The sequence below is a fragment of the Coregonus lavaretus genome, assembly GCF_964263955.1.
Source record: "Coregonus lavaretus genome assembly, contig: HAP1_SCAFFOLD_423, whole genome shotgun sequence".
Lineage (NCBI taxonomy): Eukaryota > Metazoa > Chordata > Actinopteri > Salmoniformes > Salmonidae > Coregonus > Coregonus lavaretus.
This window is the reverse complement of record NW_028161275.1, coordinates 312,501-325,000: the sequence shown is the minus strand read 5'-3', so window position 1 is coordinate 325,000 and position 12,500 is coordinate 312,501. Positions and strand designations below refer to the sequence as shown.

At 51.2% G+C, this 12,500-nt stretch overlaps 2 protein-coding genes across 2 annotated transcripts in view; both read left to right on the top strand.

The window, feature by feature from the left end:
- LOC311120951 (histone H1-like) overlaps window positions 1-585 on the top strand; it is a gene marked incomplete at both ends in the record, with an annotated part of 624 nt that extends 39 nt beyond the window's left edge. The window contains one exon of the mRNA XM_084195504.1: window positions 1-585. This exon is cut by the window's left edge and continues 39 nt beyond it. Coding sequence (XP_084051630.1) covers window positions 1-585 — 585 coding nt within the window.
- An 11,421-nt stretch (window positions 586-12,006) lies between these two features.
- LOC311120881 (histone H4) lies at window positions 12,007-12,318 on the top strand (the record flags this gene model as incomplete). The annotated part of the gene is made up of 1 exon (XM_084195440.1): window positions 12,007-12,318. One exon carries the CDS (start codon window positions 12,007-12,009, stop codon window positions 12,316-12,318), a length of 312 nt encoding a protein of 103 aa, XP_084051566.1.
- Window positions 12,319-12,500: the final 182 nt, after the last annotated feature.

Sequence of the window (12,500 nt, the reverse complement as noted above, 5' to 3'; positions counted from 1 at the left end):
GCAAAGGCACCCAAGAAGAAGGCAGCAGCCAAGGCCAAGAAAGCGGGACCCAGCGTAGGCGAGCTCATCGTCAAGGCTGTGACCGCTTCCAAGGAGAGGAGCGGCGTGTCCCTGGCCGCACTCAAGAAGACGCTGGCGGCAGGCGGCTACGACGTGGAGAAGAACAACTCCCGCGTCAAGATCGCAGTCAAGAGCCTCGTCACCAAGGGTACCCTGGTCCAGACCAAGGGCACCGGTGCATCCGGCTCCTTCAAGCTCAACAAGAAAGCCGTCGAGGCGAAGAAGCCCGCCAAGAAAGCCGCAGTCCCCAAAGTAAAGAAGGTGGCCGCCAAGAAGCCCGCCGCGGCGAAGAAGCCCAAGAAGGTAGCAGCCAAGAAGGCCGTCGCCGCAAAGAAGTCCCCCAAGAAGGCCAAGAAGCCCGCTACACCCAAAAAGGCCGCCAAGAGCCCCAAGAAGGTGAAGAAGCCCGCCGCAGCGGCCAAGAAGGCAGCCAAGAGCCCCAAGAAGGCTACAAAGGCAGCCAAGCCCAAAGCCGCCAAGCCCAAGGCAGCCAAGGCCAAGAAGGCAGCCCCCAAGAAGAAGTAAACCTATTACAAACAGTGTTCTACTCGATACATGTTGTACCACAAAAGGCTCTTTTAAGAGCCACCCACCTCTTTCCATAGAAAGCGCATTGATTTCCATGTACTACCTGTCGTGGAAAAGAAATTACGCACACTAGGCTACTTTTACGCACACAACATTGTCCCACTCTGGGTGTGTGCGAAGGGAGAGGCATATAATAGAGGGCCAAAATGGCTCAGAAATTCGACCTCACGAGTGCACCCTCACCAGCCATTTTTATATATGAGCCACTGGGCTATTCCCGTTCAGAGGCAGGCTGCTGTGATGTGTTACAAGTGCCATGTAATAACAATAACAATACTATAGTGGCTTCGAATTGAAACTCACGAGTGCACCCTCAACAGCCATTTTTATATATGAGCCACTGGGCTATTCCCGTTCAGAGGCAGGCTGCTGTGATGTGTTACAAGTGCCATGTAATAACAATAACAATACTATAGTGGCTTCGATTTCAAACTCAAGAGTGCACCCTCACCAGCTGTTTGTTTCCCATTTGGAGAGAAATAATGTGTGGATGTCATTTCGGACATTTTGGCGCTCACGCGAAATGACACAAAGTAACAAAGTCGGAGGGAAACAAAGTAGCCTCTCACTCGCTGCCTGTGGGTGGGAACCGGCTTAGGGCTGTCTGTCTGTCCATCTGTCTGTCCCTCGCTCCAATTGGATAAGGCCACACCGGCCCGGTGGCCAATCGTTGCCTCTTGTGGCGAGGTATATGTACGGCTCTCGAAGTGGCGAGCGGCTCATTCAGACTTTCTGTGACTTTCTCAAGCTACCAATATGAGCGGAAGAGGCAAAACCGGAGGCAAGGCCAGGGCGAAGGCAAAGACCCGTTCTATATCGTGGAGCTCCGCCCCATAGGGGAGCTATGCTCCTAGTGGTTTACCCTCTGCCCTAAGGCAGATGCAGCCTGAAGCAAAATTATGCACACACCTACAGCCAATAGGAGTACAGGTGTCCCTATATAAGGAACCCCGTTCCCTCAATCTGCCTCCCATTATCTTCAGCGACTGGACTAGAATTGAAGAAGCCATAGAAGACTCAGGAAGATCTCGTCGTTGATATCCAGCCATCAACGTCTTCCTACAATGAGCACACCTAGCTTATCCAAGGTAAGCATTTAACAAAAGCTCTTTTCAGAGCTCAATGTCGCTGTTCCCCTTGGCGGCTGTCGACCCCCCCCGACACTGTTTCGTGGGTTGAGAGGCACAGCACGCCAGGGACAGCTTCATCAATCCCCCACTATGCGCCAGCTGCGCCCTCCTTTTTTGAAGGAGTGGAAGCAGCATTGGGCATTTTTAGGGAGGATATTCCTCTTGAGGATGTGCTATCAGTGTTAGTCTCAGCTGAGGCATCATCTGAGGGCACTGACTCAGGAGATGACAGGGCTATTGGGGAAGAAATGAATATTCTATTGGAACAATTCATTACACTGACCCAGATGTTTAACACCCCTTTTCCTTCGGGAAATTGTGAGGTCATTACATCCCTGGATGATGACGCCACAGCCTCTCTGTGCCTGAATTCTCAGGTCTCATTGAGTGGGCTGCTAAACAGCGGGAGATTAAGCTGCCCCCCATTCCCTCCAACCCGGAAGTGGATATGAGGAAGGGCGGCCGTTACTCTCGCTACAGCTTGGCGTCAGACGGCGGCCTCCAGCAGCAAGGGAGCGGGCCTCGCCCCCCCCCTGCAGCGCCAGAGGTGCCGGCGAGAGAGGTCATTAAAGCGTCATCCTGGCATCACCCGAAGGGCGGCCAGAAGAGACGCCGTTTATGACAGGCGAGGGGGAGAGAACGGAAGACGGCACAGCGCCTGCTGTGACCGAGCCCACTGTCCCCCCCCACTCTACCGTTGAGTGTATGGAGGAGAATGTTTTTTGTTGATGTGTGTAATAAAGAGTTGGCTCTACTTGACACTGTCAAGAAAGAGCCCCCTTTTCCATAATACATCCGAGAGCGTTCGACCTTCCTCACTCTCGCTCTCTCTCTTACCACTATGAGTGCAGCTCAGCCCACCATGGTGCGTTGCTGAATGCACACATAAGGCAGGTATATAAAAGGTATTAAGTGTACCTTATAGGACCTCACTTTACAGACTCCTAGGAGTGCCGTAGTGAGTGTCTCACATAGCAGGCTGCAGTCTCAGCCAGATAATGGCATGATGACGCGACCGCTATCCGGGACGGCGCTCTGTCTCAGGCTAACGCCTCAGTCAGTGCAGTTCAGACCCGTGCTGCGTTCACGGAGGGCCTGATTACTACGGTTACGGGCGTAACCACGTATCGGCGCCCCCGTTTCTCTCAGAACGCGCTGATAATAACCACATTGGGGGTGGCGCACTATCACAGACTAAGGTCTCTGTTAGTACGACCCAGACCCATGCTGCGTTCAAGAAGGGCCCGATTACCACGGTCACGAAGGTGCCCAGTGTATCGGCGCCCCCACCTTTTCCTGAACGCGCCCAGGCTCACCACACTGAGTGTAGTTCAGCCCACCAGGGGTGCAGAGCTGAACGCACACAGGAGGTGAAAGGAGGAATAATACCTAGACGCCGTCTTGGTTTATCTCAAAGAGAACTCACATTACAGACTCCAAGGAGTACTGTAGTGAGTGCCTCTCATAGCAGGCTGCAGTCTCAGTCAGGAGACATGATGACGCAGCCGCTAGTTGGGGATGGCGCACTATCGCAGACTAAGGTCTCGGTTAGTGCGATTCAGACCCATGCTGCGTTCACGGAGGGCCCGATTACCACGGTGACGAAGTTTCCCAGTGTATCGGCGCCCCCACTTCTTTCTGAACGCGCTAATACTCACCACACTGAGCGTAGTTCAGCCCACCAGAGGTGCAGAGCTGAACGCACACAGGAGGTGAAGGGAGGAAAGATACCAAGACACCGTCTTGGCTTATCTCAGGATACCTCACATTCAGCAGGCAGCTGTCTCTGTCCCAATGTGACATGAAGACGCAGCCGCTAGCCGGGAATGACGCCTTGCTGCAGGCTAATGCCTCAGTCAGCGCAGATCAGACCCGTGCGACGTTCACGGAGAGCGGGAATACCAGGGTTACAGGTATAACCAAGGTATGGACGCCTCCGAATTATTCTGAACGTGTCAATGCCCATGGCTATGAGCGCAGCTCACCACATATTGAGTGTGTCGTTGAACAGTCGCCTAAGACCAGTAAAGAGGCATTGTGGCACCACCGTGTGGTGTCAGTCAGAGATCACACCTTTCAGATTCTATTGAATTCTGTAAAGGATGAGTCTCATGTTAAGCGGCAGTCTCAGTCAGACAATGACATGATGACGCAATCGCTTTCCGGGCAGAGCGCTCTGTCTCAGGCCAGTACCTCAGACAGCGCAGTTCAGACCCGTGCTGCGTTCCTGGAGGGCAAGATTACTGGAGTTACGGTCGTAACCAACGTATCAAAGCCCCCGACTCACCCAGAACGAGCTGACGTATCCTCTCCCTTTCAAGGGGGGCCCGACTTGGGCTATTCCACCAACCCAGTGCTGGGGAATAGCGGCGGCGAGGGCCATAGAGGAATACAGGTCCTTCCTACTGGACGCACCACAGCTTCGTGCGCACCCGCTGTCTCTGCATTGCTGGCAGTGGCGTCGAAGCTGTACCCTCCACGCTGGCTAGAACAGACGTTAGAGAAGGGTTATGCCCTCCAATTCCATCGGACCCCACCCCCGTTCAAGGGAGTGGTGGAAACGGTGATGAAAACGCCAGACAAAGTAGCCGCTCTGAGATCAGAGATTACGGAACTTTTGGCGAAGGAGGCGGTCACAGTAGTTCCCCGAGAGCAAAGGAACAAGGGGCTTTACTCGCCCTATTTCCTAGTGCCAAAAAAAGACGGGGGGAGTGAGGCCGATTTTGGATTTACGCATTCTCAACGAGAGCATAACCAAACGGCCCTTCCGAATGCTGACGACAAAACGCCTACTGGAATGTGTTCAGAAGGGAGATTTTTGTACAAGCATAGACCTAAAGGACGCGTACTTTCATGTGCCGATACAATCGCGCCACAGAAAGTTTCTGCGGTTCGCCTTTCAAGGGGTGGCGTACGAGTTCACGAGGATGCCGTTTGGGTACGCCCTGGCACCTCGAACGTTTTCCAAATGTGTGGAGGCGGCATTGGAACCGCTGCGTCGTCAAGGGATAAGGCTATTAGCCTACCTAGACGACCTGCTGATTCTCGCCCCGTCAGCAGAGCTGGCGTTCACACACACGACACAGACAGTGATTCATCTCACGCGTCTGGGGTTTGCTGTGAATTGGAAAAAGAGCGCACCCTGGCCCAGTCATCAGATTGTCTACCTGGGACTACAGCTAGACACTGTAATGATGAGGGCGCGAATTTCGGACCCTCGAAGGGCAGCATTGTTACTAGCCCTGAGGAAGTGTCGTCCGAATCACACAGTAACGGCGCTATCGATCATGTCACTTTTGGGTCTCATGTCGGCAGCCCACTCTGTGGTCCCGCTAGGGCTTCTGCACATGCGCAAAGCACAGCGGTGGTTCGCCCAACTAAGACTAGACCCAGTGCGTCAACGTCATCGGTTGGTGGTGGTTCCTCTCTCGCTAAGAGCAGACCTGGACTATTGGCGGAACCCGTGCGTTCTCACGCACGGAGTCCCGATGGGCAAGGTGTCATCCTACATTCCAGTGTTTACAGATGCCTCTCTGACTGGATGGGGAGGGACATGTCAGTCTCAAGCGATAGGAGGTGCATGGCCTCAATCAGGTCGTCACATCAACCTCCTAGAGTTGGAAACGGTGCGACTGGTCTTGACCCACTTCGCGTCTACCCTTCGGGGTCGCGATGTGTTGGTCTGGTCAGACAACCGAACCACAGTAGCTCACATAAACCGCCAGGGAGGGGTCAGGTCTCCTGCCCTTCATCGGGCGGCAGTGGAATTGTGGCTGTGGGCTCACAAGCACCTTCGCTCGTTGAGAGCAGCACACATTCCGGGCTACTTGAACGTAGGGGCAGACCTCATGTCAAGAGGGGGTCCTCGAGACGACGAGTGGTGTCTGCACCCGGACATTGTTCTACAGATTTGGGAACAATTCGGGAGAGCCGAGGTGGACCTGTTCGCGTCACGTGTGAACGCGCAGTGTCCCCTATGGTTCTCTCTGAGAAACCAGGACGAACCGCCATAGACGCATTCGCGCACTACCTGTGGCCGAAAGTTCTCCTGTATGCATTCCCTCCGCTGTCTTGCATTCTCCCACTGCTAGCCAGGGTGAGGTCAGAGGAGCTGTCAGTGATACTGATAGCGCCCGATCGCCCGGGGGCTCCGTGGTTTGCAGAGATGAGTCAGATGTTGATTGCGCCACCCTGGCCAATTCCACATCAACGAGACGCGTTGACTCAGGCGGGAGGCTCGATAGGGCAATGGCCCATAATCGGCCAACCACTGAAGGCTTGGTTCCTGAATGGGACAGGTTAAAGCGCCGTGGGTTGTCTGATGCAGTGATCAGAACAATACAGGGCGCAAGAGCCGGTTCCACTTCTAGGGTGTATACCAGCAGATGGAACGTTTTCTCACGATGGTGTGATACACAGGACGTGGACCCCATGAGCTGTCAGGTAGAGAGTGTGCTCTCATTCCTACAGTCTATGTTTGATAAGCAGAAATCGCCCTCCACTATTCGAGTGTTTGCAGCGGCAATTTCAGCTGGTCATGAAGGTTTTAACGGAAAAAGTGTTTTCAGTCACCCTTTAGTGAAACGTTTCCTATTGGGAACGCAAAGGCTTAGGCCAAGACCTAGAGCTACGCTGCCCAAGTGGGATTTGGCATTGGTTCTCGAAGCGCTATGTAAGTCGCCGTTCGAGCCATTGAATCAAATACCCCTCAAGATGCTGTCTATCAAGACGGCGCTGTTGCTCACCTTGACTACTGCTAAACGAGTCAGCGATTTGTGTGCACTGTCGACGAGACCCGACTGCCTTGCCATTAATGGCGATTTGAGCAGAGCGGTGTTACGTCCTAACCCGGCATTTGTGCCGAAGGTTATTAACAGTGCATATAGATCGCAGATCGTGGAATTGTGGGCTTTTCATCCCCCTCCCCATGGGGAGAGGAGTGAGGAAAAGCTTCACTGTCTGTGTCCAGTACGCGCTTTGGCGTGTTACGTTAGGCGCACAGCGGCGGTTAGGTCATCGCCTCAGCTGTTTGTGTGTCACGGTGCGGCTGCATTGGGTAGACCACTTTCAAAACAGCGTTTGTCTCATTGGCTTTGTGAAGGCATTGAGACGGCGTACGAGGCGGCGGGGCAACAACCGCCTCAGGGTATTAGAGCGCACTCCACTCGTGGAGTAGCAGCTTCTACTGCTCTTTTCAGAGGAACAGAGGTAGAGGATATTTGTAGAGCAGCGTCATGGTCGACACCGTCTCCTTTTATCCGTTTCTATCTGTTGGATATGTCTTCTAACTCTTTGGCTCGGTCTGTACTCAGCGTGGCTGAAGGGAGATCATGAGCAGAATAGAGAAAGAAAGCAGGATTGTGAATAAGTTCATAAGTCCGCTTTTATTAGAAGTAACATATTATGGACATGTTTTCTAACTCTTTTGTTCGATCGAATTTCAGCAGAGCTGAAAGGCGTTCTTGAGCTAGAAAAGGAGGACAGAGCAGGACCTTGGACAGGTTCCAATCAGGTCCGCTCTGGTTAGGAAGACTTATGTCAAGAATAAGCCTTTTAAACTCCAATCTCGATTGCACTCAGCACAGCTGAAGGGGAATCTTGAGGTAGAGGAGGGAGAAGCAGGATGATAGACTGGTCTCTATCAGGTCCGCTTCGGATGAAGAGCATATTCTGTGGCATGTCTCCTGGCTGACAGTGTCAGCATATAGAAACATGTATTGAGTGGACAGAATGTGAGGTCATCTATCTGAGGTTCAGTTTAGTATGACTGGTATATTTTGTTCCATAGAATATTGAGGCACGGCTATCTGCTAGTCAGATTAGCACGGCGTCTATTCTATTGATCTGCCCAATAGCCATTGACATTGTCATTGAGCTAGATGGGGCGGGTCTATAACCGATGACGCGGTATATTGTGACGCCCTGATGGGTTTTTAGTCGCAGTACTGCGGGAATTGGTTGCAGCCATTGCTGGGCTTGACCTTTTCATTTTTTAATGGGAAGTGTTAGGCTCGGCAGGGAGTACATTTTGGAGCGTTTCGCTCCGCCTTAAACCACTAGGAGCATAGCTCCCCTATGGGGCGGAGCTCCACGATATAGAACGATTAGTTACCGGAGTGTAACTCCAGTTCTATGAGTGGAGCGGAGCCCCATAGGACTTAAGGCCCTACCGACCCTCTCTAGTCTCGCTGAAGATAATATCTCGGGAGGCAGATTGAGGGAACGGGGTTCCTTATATAGGGACACCTGTACTCCTATTGGCTGTAGGTGTGTGCATAATTTTGCTTCAGGCTGCATCTGCCTTAGGGCAGAGGGTAAACCACTAGGAGCATAGCTCCCCTATGGGGCTCCGCTCCACTCATAGAACTGGAGTTACACTCCGGTAACTAATCGTTCATCCCGTGCTGGCCTCCAGTTCCCCGTGGGCCGTGTGCACAGGCTGCTGCGCAAAGGCAACTACGCCGAGCGTGTGGGCGCTGGCGCACCAGTCTACCTGGCCGCCGTACTCGAGTACCTGACTGCTGAGATCCTGGAGTTGGCCGGCAACGCTGCCCGTGACAACAAGAAGACTCGTATCATCCCCCGTCACCTGCAACTGGCCGTCCGTAACGACGAGGAGCTGAACAAACTGCTCGGCGGTGTGACCATCGCTCAGGGTGGTGTGCTGCCCAACATCCAGGCAGTCCTACTCCCCAAGAAGACCGAGAAGGCAGTCAAAGCCAAGTAAATTCGCTACTGCGACTTCAACTTGACTACTCAACCCCCAAAGGCTCTTTTAAGAGCCAACCACCTAGCTCTCCAAAAGCGCAAAGTACCTTTCTATGACCGCAATACATTGAGTGGGTGTATACACAACTATTTCGACATTCTGTGCCCACATGAGGCCTTGCATGAACAACAACACCTACTTGGCCTCATTTGCCATAGCAGGCTAGCATTAGATGATACGTGCCTATAAGCTGTCACTCTTGACTTTGGCGACTATTATTGCGCGTAAAGGGCCGGCGGCGTCCTATTGCGCGCGCACCGGGAGTTTGAGTTTTGGAGAGGCCGGGCCTCCCGTCCAATGGCCAACGGAGGAGGCCTGCGAAACGGGCCAATCGGGGTGGTGGGGAGATGGTGTCCAATCAGCAGGCGCCACTGCCGGCTTTATAAACTTCACATAGGCATTTCGAGGCTATACTCCCGACTGTCAGAGCAGCGCCATGGCCAGAACCAAGCAAACCGCTCGCAAATCCACCGGTGGCAAAGCCCCCAGGAAGCAGCTCGCCACTAAGGCTGCTCGCAAGAGTGCCCCGGCCACCGGCGGTGTGAAGAAGCCTCACCGTTACAGGCCCGGCACCGTGGCTCTGAGAGAGATCCGTCGTTACCAGAAGTCCACTGAGCTACTCATCCGCAAGCTGCCCTTCCAGCGCCTGGTGCGAGAAATCGCCCAGGACTTCAAGACCGACCTGCGCTTCCAGAGCTCCGCCGTGATGGCCCTACAGGAGGCTAGCGAGGCTTACCTGGTCGGCCTGTTCGAGGACACCAACCTGTGCGCCATCCACGCCAAGCGGGTGACCATCATGCCCAAGGACATCCAGCTGGCCCGCCGTATTCGCGGAGAGCGCGCATAAATGAGGATGACCTGAACTCGAATATCCCCCAAAGGCTCTTTTAAGAGCCACCTCCATATTTCCATCAAAAAGGCACAATTGTTCCATGTATACACGCACCTCTACATTAGCCACCATGTATGTTGTTCACTAACACGTCTAAAAGCTACGTATTGCACCTTTTTAGTTGCCTGAAGTCTAGCTTCAATGTTTGTGTGTGTGTATATACACAACCATCTGGCATCATCCACTTCCTTTGAACTATATAGTAACACAGTAAAATGCTTTACAAAGGAGGGGAAAAAGAAACGAGTGATAATATAGGCCGAATAGTAACAAGAATTGTGTTCAGATGAATAATTGACACTATTAGTTGTGTGTAATAATAGCCTTGCATGCAGTCCAGAAAAAACATTGCATGCCAACTTACTTTGAAAGTCCCATGTTGCAGTGCTGCTGAGAGACTCATGCAGAGGCCCAAACTTTACAATGGAGCACGGAGGCCATCTTGTGGTTAAATGTGGGTACTGCACCTCATGGTGAGTCCCTTTCAGCATTTGCTCTTTAGGCCAGCGTTTCCCAAACGCGGTCCTGGGGTCCACAAGGGGTGCGCGTTTTGCGTTTTGCCCTAGCACTCCACAACTGATTCTAATACTCCCAGCTTGATGATGATGAGTTGATTATTTGAATCAGCTGTGTAGTGCTAGGGCAAAAACTCCCAAAATGTGGCCCGAGTTTGGGAAACCCTGCTTTAGGCTAATACTAGCCTATTAGGATGACTTGGTTCGATCGCTTTAATGGCAACTGCTGAACTCTGGTTTCACTAATTACTTGTCCCAGGTCACCATTATGAATCCAATAGCAAAACAAATGTTTCAAAATAGCTCAATAGTGAAAAAAGGCCAGGAAATGATGGGTTCTCAGCAATATTTCACCAACAACCAATCACTATTCACGCATAGACATTAGGATCATCAACAAATATTCCTAAGTCATACTACAAAAGGGTTGTAACGAAATGGATTTGTCTGTTCAATGCAAGTTCAACGTCAAAGAAAAAGTGCATCACCACAACAAACGTGTCTTTAGATACACTGTAAAAAATGACTTTGTGGAATGTACTCAAGCTATTACAGTCAACAAAAGCACACGTCATATTGTTGAGTAGATCTTTTTGCTTGTTTTTATGAGTAGATAAGCTTGAGTAAGTTGAGTTGATGTGGTCCAATACATTGAGTAAAGATGATAGAGACGTAAAAAGGATTATATTACGTTGATTCGACTCAAATAGACATTGTGTTATTTTACCTGAATGATTCATCCTATTATGTATTTAGACCAACTTACTTTGGATTCACTCAATCACATCCCTTAAGAGAAAAGGTATCCGGACACCGGGAATCCATTTATTTAAACATCAACGGTTTGCAAAACATCTGTTATTATGAGTTGACAAATTACGTAATTGCAATCAACACTGCAGGTAAATCATGATTGCTGCAGGTAGGCAACACCGTAGAAATAGGAACTACAACACTAACAACAAGTGACATTTACTCCTGATGTACTGACTGACCTGTTGCAACCTCTACAACCACTGTGCTTATTATTTGACCCTGCTGGTCATCTATGAACGTTTGAACATCTTGGAGAAAAATGTGTGAAACCACTGCCTATATGAGGAGCTGTCGTTGTTTGTTTTATTACCACATACTTATGGAAATTGCACCGGTTGAGAGATGATGGCTCTCTTGTGCCTACGGTGAAGGGTACTTCTGATCCAGCAGGTGGTGCTAAGATCCCTCCCTATATGACTTGAATGATGAGTTGATTTATTCCTTATAGCTCCTAATGATTTTAAGGCCAGTGTTGGCAAACATTACTTGTGCTCCAGCAGGTGGCCATGACATCCCTCCCTATATGACTTGACTGACCAGTTAGTTGATGGACTCCTTATAGCTCCTAAATTTAATGATTTTAAGGCCAGTGTTGGCAAACATGACTTCTGCTCCAGCAGGTGGCCATGAAATCCCCCCCTATATGACTTGACTGACCAGGTAGTTGATGGACTCCTTATAGCTCTTAATGATCTCAAGTGTCTGTGTTTTTATGTGGTTAGGAGTTTTGCTCACTGCGTGTCCCCCTTCCATTTCAGTGTTTCCCAACTCCAGCGGTAGAGTAGGCTACCCCCAACAGGACCCATTTTTCTTGTAGGCCTGGACAGCCACAGCTGATTGAACAACCTGTCACCTAAATTACCAAGTCCTCAATGAGTAGAATCAGGTGCAACAACAACAACAACAACAACAACAACAACAACAATATGAGGAGAGGGACACAGTGTACTAGCTGATCTCCCAGTTGTCACAGTTTGGCCTTGTGTTCCACATAGCCTATATCAGTATTTGAGTATGTTTCCCGCGCACGTTAGTTGCTTTCACGTCATCTTTGAAATCGCTCCTCCCTAGTCCCCTAGAACGAGCGCCCTCCCCTTTGCAACGCCTCCGAACATATAACAGAGGCGCGCTTTCTGTGCCGCCGGCCTCAATCAGGTCGACCAAACGCAGATAATAGCGCACCGCGCACCGGCGCTGAAATCATTCATTCACTTGAACTCAACTAGCGAACACACCATGTCCGGAAGAGGCAAAGGCGGCAAGGGACTCGGAAAAGGAGGCGCCAAGCGTCACCGCAAAGTTCTCCGCGATAACATCCAGGGAATCACCAAACCCGCTATCCGCCGTCTGGCTCGCCGCGGCGGCGTGAAGCGTATTTCCGGTCTGATCTACGAGGAGACCCGCGGTGTCCTGAAGGTGTTCCTGGAGAACGTGATCCGTGACGCAGTCACCTACACCGAGCACGCCAAGAGGAAGACCGTTACCGCCATGGACGTGGTCTACGCTCTGAAACGTCAGGGACGCACCCTGTACGGTTTCGGCGGTTAAACCCACTCTCTTCGGAACCTCAACACCCCGACTCGAACCCAAAGGCTCTTTTAAGAGCCACCCACATCCGCTTAAAATGGGCCCATTCCATGTAGTGTTATATATAACAACAAATGTTTAGTATGCAATTTAGTAAGAAAGTATGAGCCACTTCGAGTGGACAGGGAGTATTAATTAGAGGA